Source organism: Marmota marmota, unplaced genomic scaffold, assembly GCF_001458135.2.
Source record: "Marmota marmota marmota unplaced genomic scaffold, marMar, whole genome shotgun sequence".
Lineage (NCBI taxonomy): Eukaryota > Metazoa > Chordata > Mammalia > Rodentia > Sciuridae > Marmota > Marmota marmota.
Genome location: NW_025999842.1, coordinates 45451351 through 45475646, shown reverse-complemented (window position 1 = coordinate 45475646; position 24296 = coordinate 45451351). Strand labels below are relative to the sequence as shown.

Sequence of the window (24296 nt, the reverse complement as noted above, 5' to 3'; positions counted from 1 at the left end):
TTCAAGCCAGTGTTCCTGGCAGCCTTATTACAGGTGTAAAGAGGTTTGATATTGGGACAACATGGGTCATGAATTGAAGCTTTGAACTATGCACACCCCTCTTCATTTACTCCAAGGTGCCATACAGCTATTAGAGTTTTGTATATTTTGTGATGTGAAATCTTTTTGGAAGCATTGTCTGGTGCAGGATCCTACCATTTCCCACCTCAAACATGAGTCTCCCTGTGATTCTCCCAGCTTCCCTTATTTTTATTAACAGGGTATTCTTACAGCAAACTGGTCTTAGAAGAAATGCATGCCCAACTCTGTGGTATCATTGAGTGTATAAGATATTGGATCTTTCTAATATAGTCAAAGGGAGGTTTTAGTTATTACCTTGCTTGACTTTGCCTTTTATATTGGTTTTTATTATAAAAATTATAAGATTTCATATAATCCTAATTTTCTTACACAAGAAAATGGTTACAAATAGTATAGTGCTTTTTAAAAAGCATTATTTACATAATAAAATTGAAGTTTAAATGTAAAGGAGGTGGTTTTATTTTCAGTCTCCTACTTGAGAGTATCTCCTCAAATAGCCCCGTTTAATTAATTCTTAGTGGTCCTAATTGATTTCTGAAACAATTTTTCTTCCTGCTGAGATCGTTTGTTTACGAGCTTATGGACAATAAAATTTAGGTTTGTTTACTAATAAGAGAACTCTCATATTTTTGAGAATTGAAACTTTGAATTGGATTAGTTCAGTAAGTCATGTTGGTTTTTTGGTGATATGAAGTATAGAGAAAATTAAAGGTTAATTTTTGCCACTCTTCTGTCTGTGACAGCTGGACTTAACATAAAATGAAGGGAGTAAAATGTTAGCATTTTTTTTATACCAACTTCACTCACTGTTTTATATATCTTAGGGTGAAGATAATGTTTATAACTTTAATTCTCAAATTCAAATAAAACCTGTCTGAAATGTTTAGTTGTTTGTCTTAAGCATTCATTGCTTTGTTATCAAATTTTGGATTTAAAAGAAAAAAACACGTGTACACACCTATGTTTTTTTACCTGGTTATATGCTAATACATGTATGATCACCATGAATATGTAGATGATTACAATTTAAATGTAAGTTAAATCTGCCACTATTGTACATAGTAGGTGTCCAATAAATGTATCTTGATTGATATCCAAGCACATTCAGTTGTACTATTATATGTATAGGTTTTTCTCATGGGATCCCAGTCCTTCAGTTGCTTTGTGGTTACCCCACATTAATGTTTTTAAGGTCAATCACATTATCCCAGTTGTGCAATCCTTCAAAGGCATTAGAGTACTAATGGAATAAAGGACAGATTGCAGCTTTAAGCATAAAACTCTGGAAGATTCAGACCCATCCTCCTATCTCCCAGGCCTTTCTCCTCTATTCTGGTTCTTTCTAACTGTGCTGCTTATGCCAGTAGCTCATGACTTTTCCCACTGTCATTCATTTGCAAATGGACTTCTTTTGATGAGTAATGTATTCCTTTTCACTATTTGCCTTAAGTTTCAAAACTCTGTTCTGAATTTTTTTTTTTTTTTTTTGTCAATCACTGTCTGCTTTCCCATTAGAAAATAGTTCACCAACTCTTGGCTGTGTCCTATGCTAGTGCTCTACATATATCACAGGTCTTGTCCTCCCTAGAAGTTGTGACTCTGCTTTCTGTCCATCTTTCTATTCCCAGTGGCTATAATATTTAGTGTGTGGTAACCAAGTGCTTGGTGAATGAAGTTTGTTTTGACTAGAGAATCACCTAAAGATCAGCATGTCTTAAGTCTTTGCCCACTGCCCCCACCCAAGTCATCTTCTCCCTCCTCTGCCCTCTCTCACTTCTCTAACTCTGCCTTATCACAAATAAGTACAATTTAGTTGTTTCTTAATATGTCCACCTCTTGTGCCATGCTGTGACTCTCTTGGGGACTGGAAACCCAAAATTGAATATTTCTTGTTATCAAATAGTAGGCACTTTGTATATTTTAATGAATAAATGACTAATTGTTTAAATATTTCAAAATTAGTATTTTATATAGGTTTATCTTTTTGTTTTACCTGGGTATCTGATGAAGAAAACCCATGAATCCACTTATAGATTGATTTTTTTTTTCATGAAAAGAAAAAGTTACCAAAGAAAGAAGACTGGTTATTATGACCAATTCTTCCAACTATAGTACAAAGAGTATTATATAATATTTAGATGAGATGAGTGCTATGAAGGATTACTACCTGGAGGGTCTGTGACAACATAGATCACTGGGCCCCACCTACAACATTATTATCATTATTTTCACCTCCTCCTCCTCCTCCTCCTCCTCCCTTTCTCCTCCTTCCCCTTCTTTTTTTATTGAGGGGGGAATGGGGATTTTTAATCTAGGGGCTACTTAATTCTAAGCTACATCCCTAGCCTTTTATTTTGCTTTTATTCTGAAACAGGGTCTCACTAAGTTGCTTAGGGCCTTGCTAAATTGCAGTGAGGCTGGCTTTGAACTTGTGATCCTCCTCTCAACCTTCTGAGCTGCTGGGATTCTTGATAGGCACCACCATGCCCAGTACCCACAGCATTTCAAAGAAGTTCCCAGGCACTGCTACTGCTTCTGGTGACAGGAATACATTTTCAAAAAATCTAACTTAGTGTGCCTTATGGTATTTTATAGCATTTAACATCTATATTATTTGTTTTTATGTTAAAGCCAATGTGTAGTTTTTGTGCAAAGATTAAGTGGGTAAATATCTCCTAAATTCTCTGGAAATGGTCTTTGATTTTCCGATAGTAGAATCGTTTGAATGACAGTCCTTTTTAGGTCACCCAATCCACCTTAAGTTAGTTTCTTTTCTTTATGCTCTTCATAATCTTAAAGGCTCAGTTTTATATCATTCCCTTTTGTTTTACATGGGTAACAAAACTGATCTATGAATCAGTCACATTAAAAATGTATATATATACACATACACACACACATACATACACACACACAAATGGTTTCAGGCCTTTGTAGTTATATCAAGGATTCCAAAGATTTGTTTGTTTTAGTTTTGTAAGTTTTAAATCCTTTGCCTCAAACAACCCCTTTCTATTGATCTCCAGATATTCAGATAGATTATGTTTCAAAAATAATGTTCACTTTGTATGTGGAAAGGATGTTCTCCTCTCTTCCTCCTTGTCCACCTCCTCCCCATCCCTGCTACCTCCCCCACTTTTTTCTCTTCCTCCTCCCCCTCCTCCTCCTCCTTCTTCGTACTAACTCTACATCTCCAAATATTCTAGATAACAATTTTTTTTACTGAAAATTTTTAGCAAGAAATATTTTTAAATTCTTAAAGATTTACTTTGGTTATTTATACACATGAATAGTTGAATATATCACCAAATATTTGAAGCGATATTCTGCAAAGAAGTAATTGAACTGTATACTTTAAATTTATTCATCTTAAGTAGATTAAAAAAAAATAAAGATAAATATGTATGTCCACCCATTTTTTAGCAAGGCTAGGATAACTACACTCTTGTAGTGCTAGGATATATTTTAAAGTTTCTCACCATTTTCTTCTGTAGAAGTTAACTGTTAAATATATTGTTCATTACCTTTCCTTATAAATAGGTTTGATTTGTTTTACTATATTATTTACTACCTAAAAGCACAAACATCATAAATTATACAATTCATAATTTTACTTATACCACTTAATCTTTCTAGTCAAAGATATTACTATCCTTGGCTTTTAAAATGAAACAGATAAAGAATTAATGAGCTTTGTATCCCTAAAATCATCTATGAGTACATACACTAGTTACTCTAATGGATTTTTAGGTAAAGATCTCTCCTAACCCCAACTCTAACAAAATTTCAAAGAAAGAAAGTTCATAGTACTTTTGAAATTACTTCATTCTTAAATCAGATGCTGTAGTTAGTTGTGTGTTTTTGACAAAACATTTATTAACATGTTTGAACTTGTGATGTGACAGCTTCAGTTCAGCATCTGATTGAACTTTGGATGTAGACTAATAAATTTATGGTGATTGTTTAGTTACAGTTAATCACTGGGTTTATGTAAAGTTTGCTCTTCACTATAAGTGTGTATTGTCATTAGATTTCATATATTGATTGATATTTACTATGATGATACATACAGGGTGGGCTAGTAATTTTAAGTTTCTTAATTGCACTGTGTGATAATAAATTAATGCTCCTAAGTGTCACTTAAATTTGGCAATGTGCAGAATTATCATGTTAGTTTGAAAGCATTTTTTTTTTTCAGATACAGTTGTGGAAGTGAAGTGATCTACTTCTGCTGTGTGTAAGATTGGACTGCTGGTGCTAAAATTTAAAAGGTTCTGCTTGTGGATTGTAGGAAGACAAATGGCACATCTCTGGAAGTGAGGAAAAATAGTACTGTAATTCAACGTCATGTTGATAGAAATAGAAACCTTAACCAGTCATCTTTTATTTTTGGCTCAGACAAGTAACTATAAAATATAACCCAGATGGTGGAGCTATGATAGTAAAGATACAGAAATGACATTTTGCTGATGAATTTTCTGCTACCCTTGGCGTCCGCACTTTCATTTTTATACAAAATCTTTTATCGTGTAAGTTACTTGCTTGTGTATCTAAGGACAGATCCATAGGATGAAAAATGTGTTTAGTGGCATTTTTAGATTTTAGATTATTTCAGTAAACTTTTGTTTCATTTTCCTCTTCTAATTGCCTTTTTGGTTTTTCCTCTCTTTTGCTAAACCTAAATCTAACATAAATAAGGCTCTGCCATGGATCGTGGGTCCTAGTTCAATTTTATTTCTGAATACATGTTTTAAAGGCATTTGGCATATATTGTTATCCTCTGCCTGTCTGCCTATCCTGGAATTGGAAGAGCTCTAAAGGGAGTTGGTAGAACTTGTACTGTGGTCTCTCCTCTCAGTCAGCTTCACCACACATATGCCTTGCATTGAAATACAAAGGGAGTCACGTAGGGGTAGTTGTGACAGGGATATAAGAAATTGGGAATGAGGAAGCCAGTGGGTTTATGGGACTGAGAATTTTGTAGCTCAGAAGAGATGACCTGTGCCTCCTCACTGTCTTTAGCACCCATGTCTCCTGGAGCTGCCCCTGCCTTTCTTGTTTCTTACCTGCTAGACCTTTGGACATTGCCTGTAATGAATCAGTTCCTGTAGAATGACAGATGTTAGGTAAAAACATCCTAAATTGTATGCAGTTTCTTTCAATTCACACTGATTCCCTGAGGTCACAGCCAGGAGTTGAGTGGACGTCTGTGGCTCACAGTTGAGGCTCTGCTGCCTAATGCTTCTGTGCACATGTTGGTTCTGTTTGTACACACCTGTGTGTATTTATATTGTTAAGGGTCTTACAACAAAACGGTTTGGAGAAGATAGTATATACCTTTTTCTCAGAGGCATGTTGAGACAGAGAATGCATGAATTTATTTTGTGAATATTATTCATTTTTAGTTCAGCATTTGGGGTTATTTGTTTTCATGGAGGAGTAATTTCTCCAGATCACTCTTCATCACAATATGATTAAAATGCCATGTGTTCTAGATTCATATTAACCTGCATCACTATCTATTAAATTATAAAGGTCACTGATAGTTTTTTTAATAAGTACATGATTTTAGGAATGAAGAATTAATATAAATATCTATTGGATCGTTACTGTGAACTTAAGATATTCTAGCATAAGCTTTAGAAATTGTTAGTTTGTTTAGATGTTCTAGACATTTCTGGTGATCACATTGGGGTAGCTAACTCTCTGGTCTAATTTGAAGTATAGGAATATACAGGCTTGCATATTCATTTCAGTATGGAGCCTTTTGAAAATCTTCTTCTTTGAGCTTTGCTTTTAGACACTCCACTTTGGTGTGAAATCTTTTAGGTTTTATTTTCTCCTGTAGATCTATGGTCATGCATTTTTACTGTTTACTGGACACTGGCATATACTTTGATTGATGTTCTGTTGTTTAACAGACAAAACAATATTACTCTGAAAAGGACTGTGTTTGGATGGAGGTTTTTTCTGCATTTCATGCAAGTGTTTTGTTACACCTAATGTTGTCATCCATGTTGCATAATATGGCATCCCTGTCATCCTGTAGGCAATCTGCAATGCTAAACCTCAATTTACTTTTGTATCAAAAACCTTCATAATGTCACATATTAATATTTTATCCAAGAATATTTGGTGATACTGTGCATAACATTCACATCCTAAAATTAATAAATCACTATTATATTCCTATAAAGAGAAGTAAATAGGTAGGTAGATAGGTAGATAATAGGCAGGAGTGTGTGTGTGTGTGTGTGTGTGTGTGTGTATGTGTGTGTGTAAGAGAAAGAGAGAGAGAATATATTTAGAACAATTAAGCTGATGCTGGTGACAGGTACTTAAACTATGTGAAAAGCTTGTATGTATGGAGGTATAGGGCAGTACACGGTGTTGATTTTAGAGTGTCTGAAGACCTAATTACTCCTTGCAGACTTTATAGTCTTGCTGTGAAGTCTTGATAGGACTAGTCCTTCTGAATAAAAGGACATCTGAAGGAAAATAACCGATTTTGAATCCTTATGCATTTATACCACCGAGCTGCTAAAGATATTCTAAAATCGGACACATGACAGGGTTCAGGTGAAGAATCGATTTGGGCTTGATTGTATGTTTTAACTGCCTTCTGTATTCAGTTGGCATGCCATTAGAGCCCCCTAGTGACTCTTAGGCACATCTTTAAAGCCAAAGAATGTTTCAGTATCCCATGCTGGTGTGTTTTATTTATGTGCCTTTGGATTTGGGGTGTATATCTCCTTTAGAAACTAAACAAACAACAACCAATAGCCAAGGGTTGTGAAAAATTCATTAGTTAGGGAGAGCCTGCAGGCTGTTAGTCAAGGCCTTTGCTCACTTTAGACTCTTAGAAAGGAGCTATTACATGAGTTGAGTGGCAAGTAAGCCTGACATGCAGGGGTCTGACACAGAGAAGCTTCTTTCTTCTAACCCTCTCAGCTAATCCTCAGTTGATAAGGCAGAATTCCAAACTGACAGTGCCTCTGAGAGGAGCTACCCTGGGTGACAGCAGCTGTAGGTTGTGCCTTGGACTTTGGTGTCACCTCTCTGCCCTGTGTGCCTTCTTCTTTCCGTACAGACAGAAACAGAATGTTCACATTGGAAAAGAAATTAGATTCTAGAATTCTTAAGTTTTCACTTTGATACTTGACTTACTCTATAGAAGATCTTCTGAGGCCTATCAGCAGAAATTTATGCCAAATGGAATTATTTGACTATTCTAGGGAAGTAATTATGTTTTCATGATTTCTACATTAGCTTGGTAAAATTATCTGGAACTTTCTCAAGGGAGTGTCATTTTATTATGTCAACAAAAATTTATGAGCAAGGTAAAAATGGGCTAAATACCTAATCCCATTTTTCCCTTAGAGGCAAAACCATTAAGTAAAATCCACTGATATTGCATAATTGTGTTCTGTAACATTGTTACTCTTTCCAACCCTGACTTTCAGTAGGATTCTTCTTGTTCAGTGATGTTAAGAAAAACATGACATGACATTGCTCTCAATGAACTTACATGTTAGTAGAGGAGATGAACATCAAAAATTTATTTATAGAATTAATTATATAATTGTAGTCATGGTCTGTTTGTGGTTTCTGTGTATTAATTACCATGTGACTTATAACCAGGCCAATGGATAGGAGAAATCTCTTTGCCTCTTTTGGTTTCTTTCCCTTCATCCATATCATCATCCTCATTATTACCTTTCATTGGTCTCCAACCTCATTTTGTTCTACTTGTCATCAACATTGGTACCAGCACCATTTATCATTGATCCTTACAATTCCAAGGCACACCATAATCCTGATGATTTCAGTATATTTGTAGAAAGTCCACGGATAGTTCCTTTATTTCACCACCTCCAAAGTTCACCTCCCTTATTTTACCTCAGCAACCTGATGCTTTGTTTAAATGGATGTTATAATAGCTCACAAGTGTTCCAACTTTATATGTATGTATACCTCTCATTTTCTACCCATAAACCCCTCTCTTTCTACTGTATTCACTTTACATAGCTTCATGAAGAGCTCCAGTCAATGAAATCATCTATCTCTTGCCAGTTTATCAGCTTGCTCATTATTTAAAAATTTTTTGTCATGATTATTTTCATTATACATTCACTGTTTCTTTATTTCCTTTAATTCTATTCACTTTTCCTGGGCTTAAATCCAAGAAAGTGATATTTTTAAAAAATACATACCATATGATAGATTTTGGGCAAAAAAGTTCATAGCCATTGACTTCAATTGGTCTGACAAGACAGTTGGAAATCCTACTTACTATGTGGATCTGTTTGGCTTTCTTTCTTATTCTCTTTTTCAGTTTGTTCCATTTGATTCTCTCCAAACTTCAATCATTTCTCCTTTTCATCAACTAAGATTCATGTCTCATGGCTGAGAAAATTGTGGCCATATTACAGAAACTTGCTTATCTTCCAATCCTACATATTATAGCCTCATGCCTTTCCTTTCTTCATAATCTAGCCAAGGTAGTGCCCCTTTTGTGGCAAGAGATTTGAATCTTATCGTATTTCACACTGACCATTATCATTTCTCTCTCATGTACTCTCAAATATTCCCTGACAACTTTAATCATTCTTGTCAATATCTAAATATGTTTATCATCTTAAAAGTAATGATAAAAAATTTAAAAAACCACTCTCTTTGATCACATATCTTCTTATATCCTTAGTGACATTTCTTTCTATTCCCTCAGGAAAACTTCCTGTAGGAGTTTTAAAATTTCTGTCTCCACTCCTCAACTCTCTTCAATGCCCATTATGTTCTTTATTTTGTTGTTGTTTTGTTTGTTATTTCATACAGGTAGCTCTTTCTCTGGTCACTTCTGATCTCAATGTCACAAGTAAGGGGCATTTTAAAATTCCCTTTCACCTAGTATTTGATCAACACTTGGTCTTATATATCTCTTCCCCTTCAAATAGTCTTTCTTAAAAAAATATTTAGTTATAGGTGGACACAATATCTTTATTTTATTTTATGTGGTGCTGAGGATCTAATCCAGTGCCTCACACATGTTAGGTGAGCACTCTACCTCTGAGCCACAACCCCAGCCCCTCAAATATTATTTTATTAGATTTAGGTTCCATGACACCATTATCTCCATTTTTCTTTCATATTGTTACATATTTCAAACTTTTTTTTCAGTCCATTTTTTTGTAGGCTTATCTTTCTCAATCCTGTCAGAGGGGAAAAAAGAGAAGACCTAGACCTACAAGCAATTACAGTGTTTAAAGTTCACAGGGTAGAGAGAAATCAACTATGTCTAATGATGATGCTTTAAATTGATTTGTATACATAGGTTTGTATATATACATGTACATATATTTATAAATATGTAAAATGTGAACTTTCACGTTATAATGAGAGTTGCAAATGTTGTGCTTTATCTCGCAAGGTTGAGTCTGCAGCTTTAGTCATCTTTGTATATGCTACAGATGAATATTTTATTCACTGTTGAAATTTGCACTGCTTCAAAATGAATATTAGAAAAAATAAGTTTTGATTTGGACATATTTTGTCTTTGAAAGCTAAACGTGATGTTTGAAAATTTAAATCACAAAAAAATGTAGATATAAGGAGAATTATGAGAAGGAAATACCAGTTTATTCTATGTTTTCCAAATTGAGAGTGGGTGGGGATCTAGGTTTTGGATGAGAGTGAGATGGGAAAGGGAAGAAATTTAATTTTAGTGCATATGTCTTTTACAGTTGTTTTCTTCCCATGATGGCAGTACTGCAAACCAACATATAATACTTACTGTGTGCCAGGACTGTGCTCAATGTTGAAAGTGAATTATCTCATTTAATCCTCTAAAGCCCTGAGGTGAATAGTCATAGTTTCTTTTGTAAAGAGAAAATCAAAGTTTAAATATTATGTAGGTTAAAGTATTCAAGGAGCTCTACATAAGCTTTTATTTAAATTTAAAAGTGAGAGCTAAATGCATCCTTCCTTGGATCTCGACTCTTGCTGCTATGATGCATTGAAAGAAAATTAAGAGCAAAAAATTCAGATTTTCTAGCATCCATTATACATTGCATGGTATTTTCTGTGCTATTTAATAATTTCACACATATCATTCAATTTTCATGAGAAACCTGTGATATAGGCAAGGACAGTATTGTCCAGACAAGGCCACAAAGACACAAGTTTATTAATTGCTGTGTTACACATGACGCAGACCAGCACCTAGACCCTAGGCTCCCCGACAATAAGTTCCCTTTTCCATTCTATGAGATTCTTCCTCCTCTGCATTAACTGTTGGCCACAGGATAAAACTGTCCTTGTTCTTTAGAGTTTGCCATTTTTTTTCTCCCCCATTTAAACTCAACTTTACTTCATTTATTTAGTTAATAATCCAGGGATGTTGCTGGGGTAGCAAAATTTTGATTAGAATCATCACCTCAGTATTTCAGGTAATGGAGTGGAGTAAAAACAGCATGAAGAGCGGACCCCACTCATCCCTTTCCCAGGCTGGGCTTCTGGACAGGTTAAAGCTGACCTCTGGTGTGGTTTCCATTGGCTTTCCTCTTCTGGGAAGCCCTGGTTGACCACTTGACACCAAGCATTAGCTCTGACCTGCACATTAGCCTAAGGGAGCTCTGTGTAATTAAGCTGTTGAGATTTGTTTCCCCTGAATGGACAGAAGAGCCTTACAAGGTGAGGGCTCCATTGAAGTAATAAAGCTGATTACATCTTCAGCAGTAAAGGAATCTGATCTTAAAAATTTCCTCTAGCTCTTGTTAATGAGGCAAAGACAACACTTAGTGGGGAAAATGAGGTCACTAAAAAGAGGAACTTTTTTTTCCCTTTAATAAAGAACCAATCATTTTGCCTCCCCTAAAATCAAGGCCTAAATTTATTATCCTGACTAAACCTCAGTTTAAGTGAACTAATGAGAGCTTTTTCTCAGAGGCATAGTAATCTTGTTTTAACTTACCACTTACATGAAGCAAGGATGTTAAACCGTTCTAGAAAGTAACATTAAGGTAAGCTAAGATGTTAAACTTGTCAGTGCTGACTACAACAAAACTAGAATAGCTAACAATGACTAGCTGTTACACAGATGTGTGGTTTATTCTTTGGAATGTAATTTTCTTCAAAATTTTTTTTCTTACTTTTTCTTTCTGTACTTTTCCTTTCCTTGACTACTATTAAAGCAAATAAAACTTATTTTCCTAGGGTTCACTTAGACAGCCCTCACATAGGAACAATGATGATAATTAGTCATTTGGTTTATGTAGCACTTTTTAATATGCTACTATTTAAGCATCCTAAAACTTTATCATTAAAGCTGTATCATATGCATATAATGGTCTTGGGACTTGGCTCTGAAAGCCCCAAACCTCAAATTTCTGATTGGCTTAAGAATTTGTAAATAGGAGAGATTGGAGTTTGATATAGGTTTCTCATCCCCTAGAAAGAATCCTATATGATGCAATTGCCTCAGTTATACATTATTTCAAGTTTTAGATTTTGTTGTCTATATCTTGCTAATCCTGTTTTCCAGTATTTAGCATATAACATGGCAAGTGTGTTCATGGCTAATGCACTTAGATAAACAACACAGAAGCCAGTGTGAATGTGCATGCTAATTTAGGACAATCTCTTTTATACAATAACTACTCAATAATTATTATTAGCAGCCTAGTCAATCAAACTTCTGTTCCACCACTAGAGTAAAATTGTCCTGGCGAAGGCCACCAGGAAACTACTGATACTGCGGGGAAATGTTCCCCCAACATGCAGACCTGCTCTATTTCATTGTATGTCATCCCCTTTGCTCACAACACCAGTAATTTTCTGTTGATTTCCATCCTTGAAAATTCAGCTATTTTAAAATCCAGATTTTATTTTTATGCATTTGATATCTTCAGTGTTTAGCACAGTGCTTGGAACATGGTAGATACTCAAGGGATGTTAAATAAATAACAAAAATGAAGAAAGTCCATAGGAGAACATTTATAAAGATTTGTTGTATCAGCCTCCATTCTGCCTTTATGTTGCTAATTCATGAAATCTAAGATGCTTAATACTATTTGCCTAAAAATTTTGATGTGCTTGACTTCAGTAATTTAATTAATTTTCATTTTCTTAGGTTTAGGAAATTGCCATTCATTATAAAATAAAGTTTTAATTCTTAATAGAACAAAAATGAAATTTACTTTCAAATGTATTACAGTTGTATTCCTCCCACTGTGGACATTCCATGAAAATGATTGTTGTACATGTTTTCTGTTTCTTTCTGACAGGTAATATTTGAAGCCGAAGTCTCAGGAGGGAGAAGCGGCTATATTGCCATCGATGACATCCAAGTACTGAGTTATCCATGTGGTAGGTTGTGATTAAGAACTGAGTTTTTCAATGTCCTTTCAACACTTGTCTTAAATTGACAGTGCTGGTTGATTGTTTACCTCTTGGTCATTGCTGTATTCATTGTTTTCCTAGCTTCTTTTCAGTTTTAAAAGAAATGCTAAGATATTTCTGTAATTGTCTAATCATATACTTTTAAGGCTTCTAACTATATACATATTAAAGCATCCTTTTAATTATTTAATTACTAAGAGCAAAATGTAAATCAAAGGCAACTCTCTGTAGGACTTTTTGCATCCTTCAGTGTTATTCAATTGTGTGGGAAAAGAAAGAGAACAACAAATCAGATAAACACAAAGGAAAATAAAAAGAAGCCTCACTAAGTTATTTGATCTACTAATTTTAGGTTTACGTAAAATGAAGGGAATGATTTAGTTCACTTTATTCTAAAATTAGTTTTTTTTTTCTTTTTCTGATGTCATAATAAATATCTGGTTAGTATGCCCTTTAAAAACATAAAGAACAAAAGCCATCTTAACTTAAACATAATTTTGTTATGGCATCAATCACACATCGATTGGTTTTTGGACCGCATACCTAAGTTTGTGTTTAAATCACATTACCTAAAAGACAATTATTGTAAACTTTCAATGCACCTGGGCAAAAAATCACCATGCATGAATTTAGATTTTACTTGAGTTTCTTAGCAGCAGCATCTTATATGTATATATTCTGTTTAGTAATCCTCTGGGTAGAAACATTTCTATCACACTGTGAAGAGAATGTACAGGGGCCACTATGTGCAGGGCTCAGGCTTGCCCCTCTGCTGTGTGTTGTCAAACTCCTGTGTGCTTCAGAACCCTCTGCTGGGTGTGGTAAATCACACATTGTCAGCTCTTCCACTGGTTCTGATTCATTACATTTAGGGTAGGCCTGGAAATTTGCATTTCTAATCTGTTTGTCTAGAGTTAAGACTTGGGGAACCCTGGTTCTAGCTCAAGCATTTCTTTTCAGTGTGCTCTAGGTAATGCTCTAGGAAAGATGTAGCAGGCAAGGGACACATTGTCTGTTCCATCTCTTATGTGGTAAGAAAGGACAAAATGACCTCATTGAAGTTCAAAATGACTTACTAAATTCCTTCATAAGAAAAGAAAATTCTTTCTATAGCATAAGAGAACAATGTTTCCATCTATAGTTCATGTTCACTTCCTAAACAGCAGATGGTTAAGAAAGACTTTTGTGAGGAAATAAGTACAAAATTTGGAATCGAGCACAAAAATAGCAACTTCAGTGTTGGTTCTCCAAGAGCTTTTCTTTTATTTACTAAGTCTTAGTTTTTGTTGTTTATGAAAAATATTGGTGGGGGGGAGGTCCTCAGTTTTGAATGTTAATTACAAAGAATAGTTTTTTAGTGGGTACGGTGGCACATGCCTGTTATCCCAGTGGTTTGGGAGTCTGAGTCAGGAGGATCTCAAGTTCAGAGTCAGCCTCAACAAAAGGGAAGTGCTAAGCAACTCAGTGAGACCCTGTCTCTAAATAAAAAAAAATAAAAAAAAAAAATAGGGCTGAGAATGTGGCTCAGACGTTGAGTGCCCCTGAGTTCAAAAAAAGAAAAAAATAGTTTTTTGGCAGTCATATAAATATATAGTATTCCCATATACATTCCATCTATATTTTGAATACAATTATCACTTTTTTGTTGATCTAGTATCTCTTAGGGGTGATTTTCTAGAACCTATAAAGAAGTAGGGAGTGTACTTAATAGCTTATATAATATTTTTGAAAAACAAAATATTTCCTTTTTCTTTGGAGCACTTAGAGGGCTATAACTACTGAAATAAAAAGAAAAGGAAAAAAAAGAAAAGAAAGAAAGGAAATTTATTTATAGGAAAATAGTTCAACAGCCATCCAGCAATCAGTATTTTAGAAATCTTTGTTTTCATTGTATATTTGTAGTATGCTCTGGTATGTGCCTATTTAGTGTGTTTTGCTACTTTGACTTATAACATTATTACTGTCCTTGTGTAACCTGCTACAACGGTCAGTTAATATTAATTGTTGAATGCTCACTCTGCATAGAACAGTAGTCTTGCAATTACCGGGCAATAGGCAATGTAGCTACTGAGAAAAGAGAACTGTGAGAGTGAGCGAGGAAATGGTATCTTCTAGCACATAGAAAAGTCTGTTTTCTTCTGTATATTAGTCTTGGCCAAAGGAAGAAACATTCAGAACAATATTCTGTTGAAGAAAAGTAACTTGGCATATTTTCTTCATGTGGAAAAAATAACTGTTCTCTCTACTCTCACAGATAAATCTCCTCATTTCCTCCGTCTGGGGGATGTAGAGGTCAACGCAGGGCAGAATGCTACTTTTCAGTGTATTGCTACTGGGAGAGATGCTGTGCATAACAAGTTATGGCTGCAGGTAAGGCCCAGGTGGCAGCTGAGCTGCAGAGTTACCTTGATTAAAAACAAACAAACCAAAAAACATTCCACTACTATTCGAAGTATTACCTTTTCCTGTGTGTGTGTGTGTTCACATACATGCATGAGCAGGCTGCTTGTGTGTTAATTGGCTGCAGATTCATATCAGACATTTCCTTTCTTGGGCAGAATTTGAATAAAAATTTGAGGGCATATAATTAATAAATATTTGGATCTAGTGAAACCTAATGATTCTCTAAAATTATGTTCAAAACTTTAAGGAAAAAATTTTAGATCCATTTGAAATAGAAATGAAAGTGAAATTTTTCTTATTTAATAATATTTTGAAAACTGAACTTATAAGAGCATATTACTTACATAGGAACTGTCATACTCTGTTCAAGTTCTTAAGAGTGTTTTAAGAATCCCTTGAGAGTATTTCAGGAAATATAAATTGGAAGAAAGCCAATTAAATTTTACTGAAATTTTTGTGTATGAGAATTAATCACAGATCCAAGGTCAAGACATGTGCCTTCTACATATTAAATACTTAATAAACCTGTATTTAATTAGTTGTGATTTAACATACATATTGGGGAAATATAAATGGGGCATATAAAGAGCTTTAAAAGAATCAGAAAGAACTGTAGACCAAGGAATAGGATTTGCCTTCAGAGAATTTACTGGAAGTGTATCTATCAATCTTGGGGTGCTGGGGTACGAGTAGGAGGAGCTTAGAGCATCTGTGGAGCCAGAAGACTGGACCTAAGACAGATAGCTGTTGAGCTAAATATTTTAAATTAGATTATATATAAGAAACAATAATTTTTGAACACCTTTATTAGTAGTAGTATTACTAGTATTATTATATCTTCATTAATATGAACAAAGTAATTTAATTAGTTTGAAATTTCAAATTCCTGAGTATGCCAATAGAGACCAAAAAGAAAAATAATTATAAATTTAACTTAGTTCCTTGAACATAGTATTGGATATAATTATTAGGTTGCAGGTATCTGGGGAGATGGTTCTAATAAATGATTATTGAACCTATGTCAGCTATACTGTCTGATATGTAAGGGTCTATGGTATCTGAATCTTACAACAATCTACTTGAATATTAAAACACATAATTCATATTACATATTAGTCTAATTATCACTACTCTTGTAATTGATTTGATTTGCAAATATCAGGAGACCATATTTTTTTGCCCAAATTTGAAAAGAAAACGAGGCCTCTTTTTCCACTTTCTCATTATGCAGATTTCCCCTACATATATCAAAATATAGACTAAGTTTTCCTGGAGAACATTTTGTGTAATATACAAACTGTCTTATCAACTGTGTGTTAAGTCAGTTTCTCTCTCTCTCTCTCTCTCTCTCTCTCTCTTTCTGTCTCTCTTATCCTCTCTTCCTCTCTCCCTCCCTCCCCCAGCCCCAAAGGAAATCAATTTAAAAATAATTTCAGACACATTTTTTTATTATTTTGCTTATATTTGCACTAGAATGGGACCATTAGTTGAAATTTGGCTTTTGTTTTGAGCTGTATAGTCTTTTCTTGGGAAACCAGAAAAGACTCTGTAGTCTCTGCTGGTTTTATGCCCCAGGATTTAATGTGACACTGAAATAAAAAGGGTTTTATGTCCACAGACGCCAGCTGCCTTGTGGCAACAAAGGTTTTCTGGACCGTGCTGGTCTGAGTGGGTTGCAGTCAATAGTTCTCATTTTTTGTTGTTTCCTATTTTGTAGATTGGCTCATTTCATTATGGTTTATTAAAATATTCCTCCTGCCATTTTTCAAAAGGAAGTGAGAGAAAATACCTTTATTCTGCATTCTTTTCTCTCCCTGTTCTTCCCTTTGCATTTGACACACAAGGTGACTTGGTGTTTTTCTCTTCGACTTTGACATTGACATTGCACAGTTCTTTAGCAATGTGCGTATTCACCTTATTTATTCAAAGGGTGTTCTACTGTTTTTCCATAGCACTACATATATTATCTTAACTTATTCTCTTAAATAATTCTTCTTTATGAAACATTGTAACATATCAATTACATTGTTTAGGGATGTTTTTAGATTAAAAATGTCTTTGTAGTGATACACTGTAACAATCAACTTGATAAGACTGGTCCTCATGTATAAGTGAGTCTATTAGAAGTGACTGTTAACAGAAAATCTTTTCCTGATAGTACTAAAAAGAAAAAAAAAATACACACACACAATAAAAAGGAAGAATCCTGGAGAATCTATCAGCTAACCCATACAAATAAATGTCAAATTACCTTCATTTGGTGTAGAATAACATCCTAGGGTTCAGGAGGCACCCTTCTTAATTGTAGCCTTAATTCTTACTCTCCCAAGCCTTCTAACCTAGTCAAGTGTGGAGGGCTTAGTGATTCATTGAACTGTTCTGGACCTTTATTTTCTTATCTATAAAAGGAGATGTTGGATAGAGACTAAAATCCCTTCCAGCTGTAAGACGCTAAATTAGGTCTTTATATTATTTTTGATGGTCTGAAACGTGGCCTTGATAACCTTTTTTGTTTGATGGAAGAATATAAAATTTTTATGTTATTAGTTTTGTATAGGAAAAAATGGTTCCTTAAATTAAGTTTCATTGTGAGAACAAGTGCTGAAAATATCTGCTGAAAACACTAAGAATGAATGTACTTGAAGCAACTCAATGAAAGGTCACTGCATTCTATCATAGAAGTAATGGAATAATAGAGTAGCTGTTACCCCTGCCATGCCCAGGTGAAATAATAAATGGTGACCAACTTTTTAAGTCCTTCAAATAACTTAGATTAGATTGAATTGAGTTTGCTTTAGTTTGTAAAATGTTGTCTAAATATGGAGTAAGCTAACAAAAACTAAAAAGCAGCGTTTTCTATTAAAAAAATGACATATTATAACTCTGTGAAAAGAACTGAATATAATACCTAATCATGTTTGATATTTTAAGACTTTGAATATGAAAATACATTTAGGGAATATGTTCACTTACTTACCTATTATTTCTAGGTTATGATTCATACTTCAAATTTTTATTATGTAAAATGACATACCAATTAAGTACATTGAAAAGTGGAGGGGGAATAAAGCAGACACATAAAGAGATACCTATTCACAGATAATCCATAAGGCATATTATGGTGGTTCTAGAAATATCTATAGGAAGTGCTCTTTCTTATAAAAATCAGATTATATAATTTGTCTTTGGACATCATTCACTGTAGATATGTAATGAAATATATAAGTCGGATGATTCTCTTTGTACATGCTAAATAAGCTCATGATATACAAAACATACTTTTTATGAATACTTTTAGTAATCTCTTTAGTGTCCGTAGACTAGAAATATGGTGAAATCATGAGGCCTTCTCGAGCATTCTTTTAAAAAAATATGTTATAGAGTACATGTGTTAAAAGTATACTATTGTTTGTACTAATAGGAACTTCGAATAATTCCCTTAGTCACTCTTAAAGACCTTCAAATTTCCTCTTCTATCATAAACCTAAATTAAGTAATGTGTATTCTAAACATAAATATGTAAAATTTTTGTCAAGATAATGGTTTGTGTTTTTCCATATAAATAGGCATTTTTCAGTTCTTCCAAGTTTTAGAAGTAAGCTATTTTGATTGTATTCCTATGGTATTCTCAATAGTAGAATATTTGTGGTTCATAACTCAAGTCTTATGGTAAAACTCAGGTTATGTAAAATAAGATCACAAAGGAAATTTTACATCTCACATATATTAGAACAGTATATTAAAATATCAGTTATATTCCTGAGAGGTATAGCATAGTTTCCATATGGGAAAAATAAAACTAGGATGTACAATTTTTTAGGTTAAAAATGTTGGCCATGTTTTTTTTTTATTGTGTCTCTTATTAATATGAATAGTGGTTAAAGTAATCACAGGAAAAAGTGAATATATAAGCATGCAACTAATGTGGTGCAATAGTTTCACTCCTAAGTATTTACTCAAGAGAAATTGAGATATCCCTACAAAAATATTTGTACAAGAATATGCATAATAGTCTTAATCAGAATAACTAGTAATTATAAAAATGCCAATGTCTATTAACAATAAAGTTGACTAACCATTTGTGACTTATTCAAGAAATTGCATTCTGATTAGCAATAAAAAGAGAATGAACTGCTGACCCATTATAACAGCATGCATGAGGCTTGGCTACATGTTATCAGAAAGCAGACACAATAGAGTGTGGATGGAATGATTCCATTTGTACGAATTTTCAGAAAAGCATAACTAGAAATTTAAAGAATGTTTTCCTGTAGGAGATTACGATTAGGCTAAAATTCTGAAGGGAGAAAATTCTGGATTAATGTAAATGTCATATGTTTTGTTTGGGGAATTGGGTCTATGGATATGCATGCATATGTCAAAGGTTAAGATCTGCCCAATTTGCTGTATATACATTTTACCTAAAAAAAAATTCATGAAGAGAAAAAAGTGAATATAGTTAAATATTCAACTTACTGATAGTACTAATCAAGCCATAGATGTCAATAGACCAAAAAAATCCCCTGCATTTTGTCCATCTTGCCTATTTGAAGTGATTTAATTAGGTCAAGAGGTAATTTGTAATTGGAAGTGTCCACTGAAATATAGAAGAAAGCATGTTCTGATTTAAAAACCTCTTGTCACCTGAGGATGGGAGAGGTTTAGAAATGAGTTATACTGTAACTTTTAAAGTAGTATTCTTTCAAGAAGGTCCAGTATAGGTGGACACCTACATGGCAAATCAAATAGAACCCATTGCTGGAACATCTGTCAGACCATATGCTCTGGCTTCAGGTTCAGTGTAGAAACTAAAATGCTAATGACTCCATCCATCATCACAGAGCTTGGCAGACATGCATCATTGAATTGGGCAAAGAAATGCAAACGTGGAGTTATTGAAAGTAGCAAATTGTGTGGGTAGATTTGGTGGCACTGTTTGTTTTGGTGAATTGAAATGAGGCTGTTTAATGTGTGACTGGTAATCCTATGCAGATTGCCATCAAAGCCATGGCAATTGGGCCAATCTGTCAGGAGTAGCCTCAGGTGTTGGCGCAGTGCCTCCTCAGTGGGCCCGCCAAAATAGAAAAGTCAGCCACTGCTTTGCCCTTGGTGAGACTCATCACTGCTAATGTAGTGTAATACAGCTGGTTTCTCAGCCAAAGGAAATGTCATTCCTTATGGAGCCACAGATAATTTAAGCAATGGCTTGAGAGTAATAATTGGAGAGTGAAATTAGGAAAACGAGATGAAAATTGCTCTAACAAACAACCAGAGAGCCAACCTCTTGGAGTACCAACTGTTGCTAGCTAAGGTCAATAAAAATGGTTGATCTGAAGCTTACATCCATAATTTCATCTATCCAGAGAAATGTTATAGCTTTGTTCCTTATACTATATATGGATACTATAACATAATGGAAATTCTGAAGTATAATTTTATAAGACTTAGTTAATTTGAAAGTACAAAGTTTCACCTGATGAAATGTATGGCCACCCTATTTCAAATGTCACATTGTTGTTGCCTATAACACATTTTATGATGCTTCCATTCATCAGAGTGTCTATCTATACTTGTATGTGAAGTACTCAGATGTTTGTAGCTTATTTAATCTCCATGACAGATTTTTATCTCCCTGGTACTATTCCTTTTAAAGAAAACATCTGAAAAATTTACACTTATTATAGTGAAGGAAGCTTTTCTGAAGAAATTCATCTATGTCTAGAAACTCCAAAATATAGTAGGCAATTCATCGAAAACTAATTTGAGAATTTTTCAAAGTTTGCATGATTAAACATGTTAATATGTAATCAGCTCCACAGTAGGTATCATGAGAAGAGAAAAAAAAATAATGTAATATATTGCAAACTTTCCTATGGTCAAGGCTTTCCAAAATTCTCACATTGCCTGTCTAATTTGCTTTAAGGGTGACTGACAAACTTCTGCAATATTAGAATAATGAAGCAGTATATAATTACTAGGACAGGGAATAATCATGAAGGAGTGATGTCAGAATGACTAAAGTGACATTGCATGAATGCATTTTGAAATTTGTAGAAGACTAGATCAATTTCTTAAAATTTTAAAATGTAGGGAAGAGACAAGGGAGGTGTCAACTACAATAATGACTTGGGGTTTGAAGCTCTACATTCAGACACATAAGCTGATTTTAAGGAAGAAATTTGTAACTGTAGAGCTGCTCAAAGCAGGCATCAGTTTCTCCAGGAGGTAGTGAAATTACAATCAGCAGAAGTATCCAAGCATAATCTGGACAAGCACATGCTGGAGATTTGGAGGACAGTCAAGCCTGAAGCTGAATGCTTTACATGATCCTTTCAGCCTCAAGGGATGATTCTATAACTGAGTAGGGATTTATTGCTTAGAATCAAGGGCTATTCTATTTCAAAGATGAGTAGCAAGCCACATAGACTGCAGGAATTGGTGAAATCATTGGAGAAAACTTAATCTATACTGAAACACACATAGCATCTATGTAGGAAGAGACTAAGTGGGCCTCGTTATCATTGCAGAATTGGAAGACAAAAGGCACAGGCATGCACACAGGTGTGTGGAGTGGGATGGGAGTATAAGTGAAGAAGTGGAAGTCTCACAGTGAGAAATGAAAATTAAACAGTTTTGTGGGAGGCCTGGGACTAGACCGTGAGGGAGCCCCCTGGAAGAAGTGGCTACTGTTGGGCATACTGACATCAAGTAATGAAAGCCTCGGACTGGACAGTGTCAGTAGAATTAGAAAACCTGTGAATAGAAAAAGAGAGGGAAAAATTGAAGAAGACAAATGGTTTTAGATCTGTCTGGGACCACTTGACAGAATCTGAGATGATATGAGAGTAAAATAAAAAGACAGTTTACTGCATTTCCTCGGTTTATTTTTTTTTAAAGACAGTTAATCAGTTTATTTTTTCATTTACTTGGGGTGGAACTAATTTGCCTGTTAGAACTCTTGTTTATCTTTTCCCTCTGTCTACCTTCATAATTGCATATAAATGATCCTTAGGAGTGAAAAATGAGATATCCCAATTCCTTTTGGCTTCCTTAAATCTTAGTGAAAGTTTTCTAAGACAATTTGCAGCTTGTGGCCAAGTTAAGCCTCTGGGTAGTTTTGGTATCTCTGAGGGAAATTAATCTATCTAAAAATGCTTGTTGCCTTCAGGCTTGGCTTCTTGATTACCTTGTGGTCACAGAATAGGAGTAAGAATTCAAACCTTGCCTTTTTTGCTGTCTCAATTTCTTGTAACCTCTTCTAGACTTCAATTGACAGACTAATACTCACATGCTATTTAATTCTAATTTTTTTCAGTTTATCTTCTAGTTGAGCAGTAGTGACTTTTCCCATGTACATCCTGGTCTGCAATTAATTTTGCTCCACTTAAGAGGCCGTGTTCTGTTTAGTAGCTATTAGCTATCACTCTGGTCAGGCCCACTTTTCCTTGGGCCTTTGGATTATTCTAGCTCATGCTTTACATTTTTCCTTCATGGGTTTATAGAGAGCATTCTGCTCATAGCTTTTGAGATAAAAATCTCTAACCATGTATCATGGATTATAAGGTTTATCTTTTACTTTCTGGCATTTTGGATCTGTGTATGTGTATAATAATGAGCATGAGAACATTTAATCAGGAATATGTAAGAAACCTAAAAATTAAGGTCTTTTTTGTTAATGTTGTGTAGCTTTCTATGTAAAGGTGCTAAATGTTTTACAGAGACAGTGCATTCTTTTCCATTAATAATGTATAAACCCTGGGTGTAACATCTATAGATTACATAATTGATTATAAATGAATAATGTGTGGAATCCTCTTCACTTTCCTTATCTATCCCTAGAGCATGACTGTAGAAGCCTGGCAATCATAGAAGCCCAAAGACAACTTCTTATTAATATCTGTGGCTGACCAAGTTACTGCTCTCTGTGTACATGAAATGTGTGCTCACTGTTGGTAAAACTGCCCAGTGTGTTTTCTGGATGCATCCAGTTCGGTGCTTTTTAGGACCTTCTCAGTTAGCTCCTGTGATCTGCATTAGAGCATGGGGCTTTGACAATAAATAGATAGAATATTTATAAAACCATTTTATTGTACAATAAAATATAGATATTGAAAATCGCCCCAATATAAAGACTGTTATGGCTCAATGAATTTTAATAAGGTAAAGGCCGCACCAGTCAGGAAAGAAACTGCCTGCCATTCTTAAGGTTCCTCCCATGTATCTACATCCAGCCACTGAGCTCTTTCCCTGCACCTGCAAGTTACCTGAAAATGATTTTTTATATATGCATGCCTTGTTATTGAGTTTAGTCTTATCTATTCTTAAAAATGTATTTTAATTGTTTGTTTATCTGTCAGTTTCCCCTTCATCTCTTTCTGTTCCTCCCAGTTTGTCTGTTAAGGAACACAGGCCTTTTGATGTCTAGTTTCACACAGTCTGTATTTTCCTAGTTGCATACTAATGTCCTCTTCTGTTGATCAACATGTTCCCTTCTTCCTCTGAATTTTCTGCAAATTAGCAGCCAGAGCCAGGGTCAAATTTGATCCTTTGGCAACAGCATAGGTAGCACTTGGTGTATTTGTAGGAGGTATAAAATGTGTTGTCTTTCTTTATGTGATCTTGGCAGCTGCTGATGTTTAATACCAATTTTCTTTTCTGGAGGTTGAAAAGTGTGATACAGTATTATTTTTCTTTTTGTATCATTTCTTTTTTATTTGTTTAGTCTATATAGTTCTCCTTATCTACTATGAGGTCACCTATACAGTTCACTAAGGACAAAAAGATAAACAAGCCAATCTTTATTTACCAGTTTTCAATATGCATTGGTTCTCTATCAGTCTCCAAAAATGACTGATTTTTTTCTTTAAAATCATTATGAACTTGTGAATTTAAACATATTTAATGGACTTCAAGTCAATGTGATGTATTTAATGTTAAATACAAATCTTAAAATTCAAGTTGTCCCATTTTTGGCCAGTGGGGTTTTTCACCGTCGCTCCTGAGTACTTTAGACATTACTTTGGTAGTCTTTTGAGAGTTTTCTTGCTACCTGGTTTTTGAGTGTTCTCTTGTCCCTTCTAGATCTAAATCAGTCTTTTTTCATGGTGCCTTGGTTTGCTTTAGTGAGAAACTGTATTGCAAGACAGAAACTTTCAGTGAATACAGATCAGACGTATATACACATACACTAAAAGATAAAAATGCCTAAAGCATTCATATTGATATTTAAAATTCAAACTTACAGATTTTTCACTTAATTTTTTATATGTTTTATAACTTTTTTTCTGCTTTGATGTTCTTGGCTGTTAATAAGCTCAGGGAAGATAGGTTTAGAACATCTCATAATTACTCATTTGTTTTATCTCATATTATTTGGAATACTTAAAGCTCCATTGTAAAATACAGATACATATATA

The 24296-nt window shown here is 34.4% G+C and overlaps 1 protein-coding gene across 20 annotated transcripts in view; it reads left to right on the top strand.

The window, feature by feature from the left end:
* Nucleotides 1-24296, top strand: part of Ptprk (protein tyrosine phosphatase receptor type K) — a 536216-nt gene that overhangs the window by 256643 nt on the left and 255277 nt on the right. For all 20 annotated transcript variants that reach the window (XM_048798085.1, XM_048798091.1, XM_048798079.1 and 17 more), the window contains 2 exons: nt 12363-12444; nt 14732-14847. In XM_048798085.1, coding sequence (XP_048654042.1) covers nt 12363-12444; nt 14732-14847 — 198 coding nt within the window. The remainder of the gene's footprint in view (nt 1-12362; nt 12445-14731; nt 14848-24296) is intronic.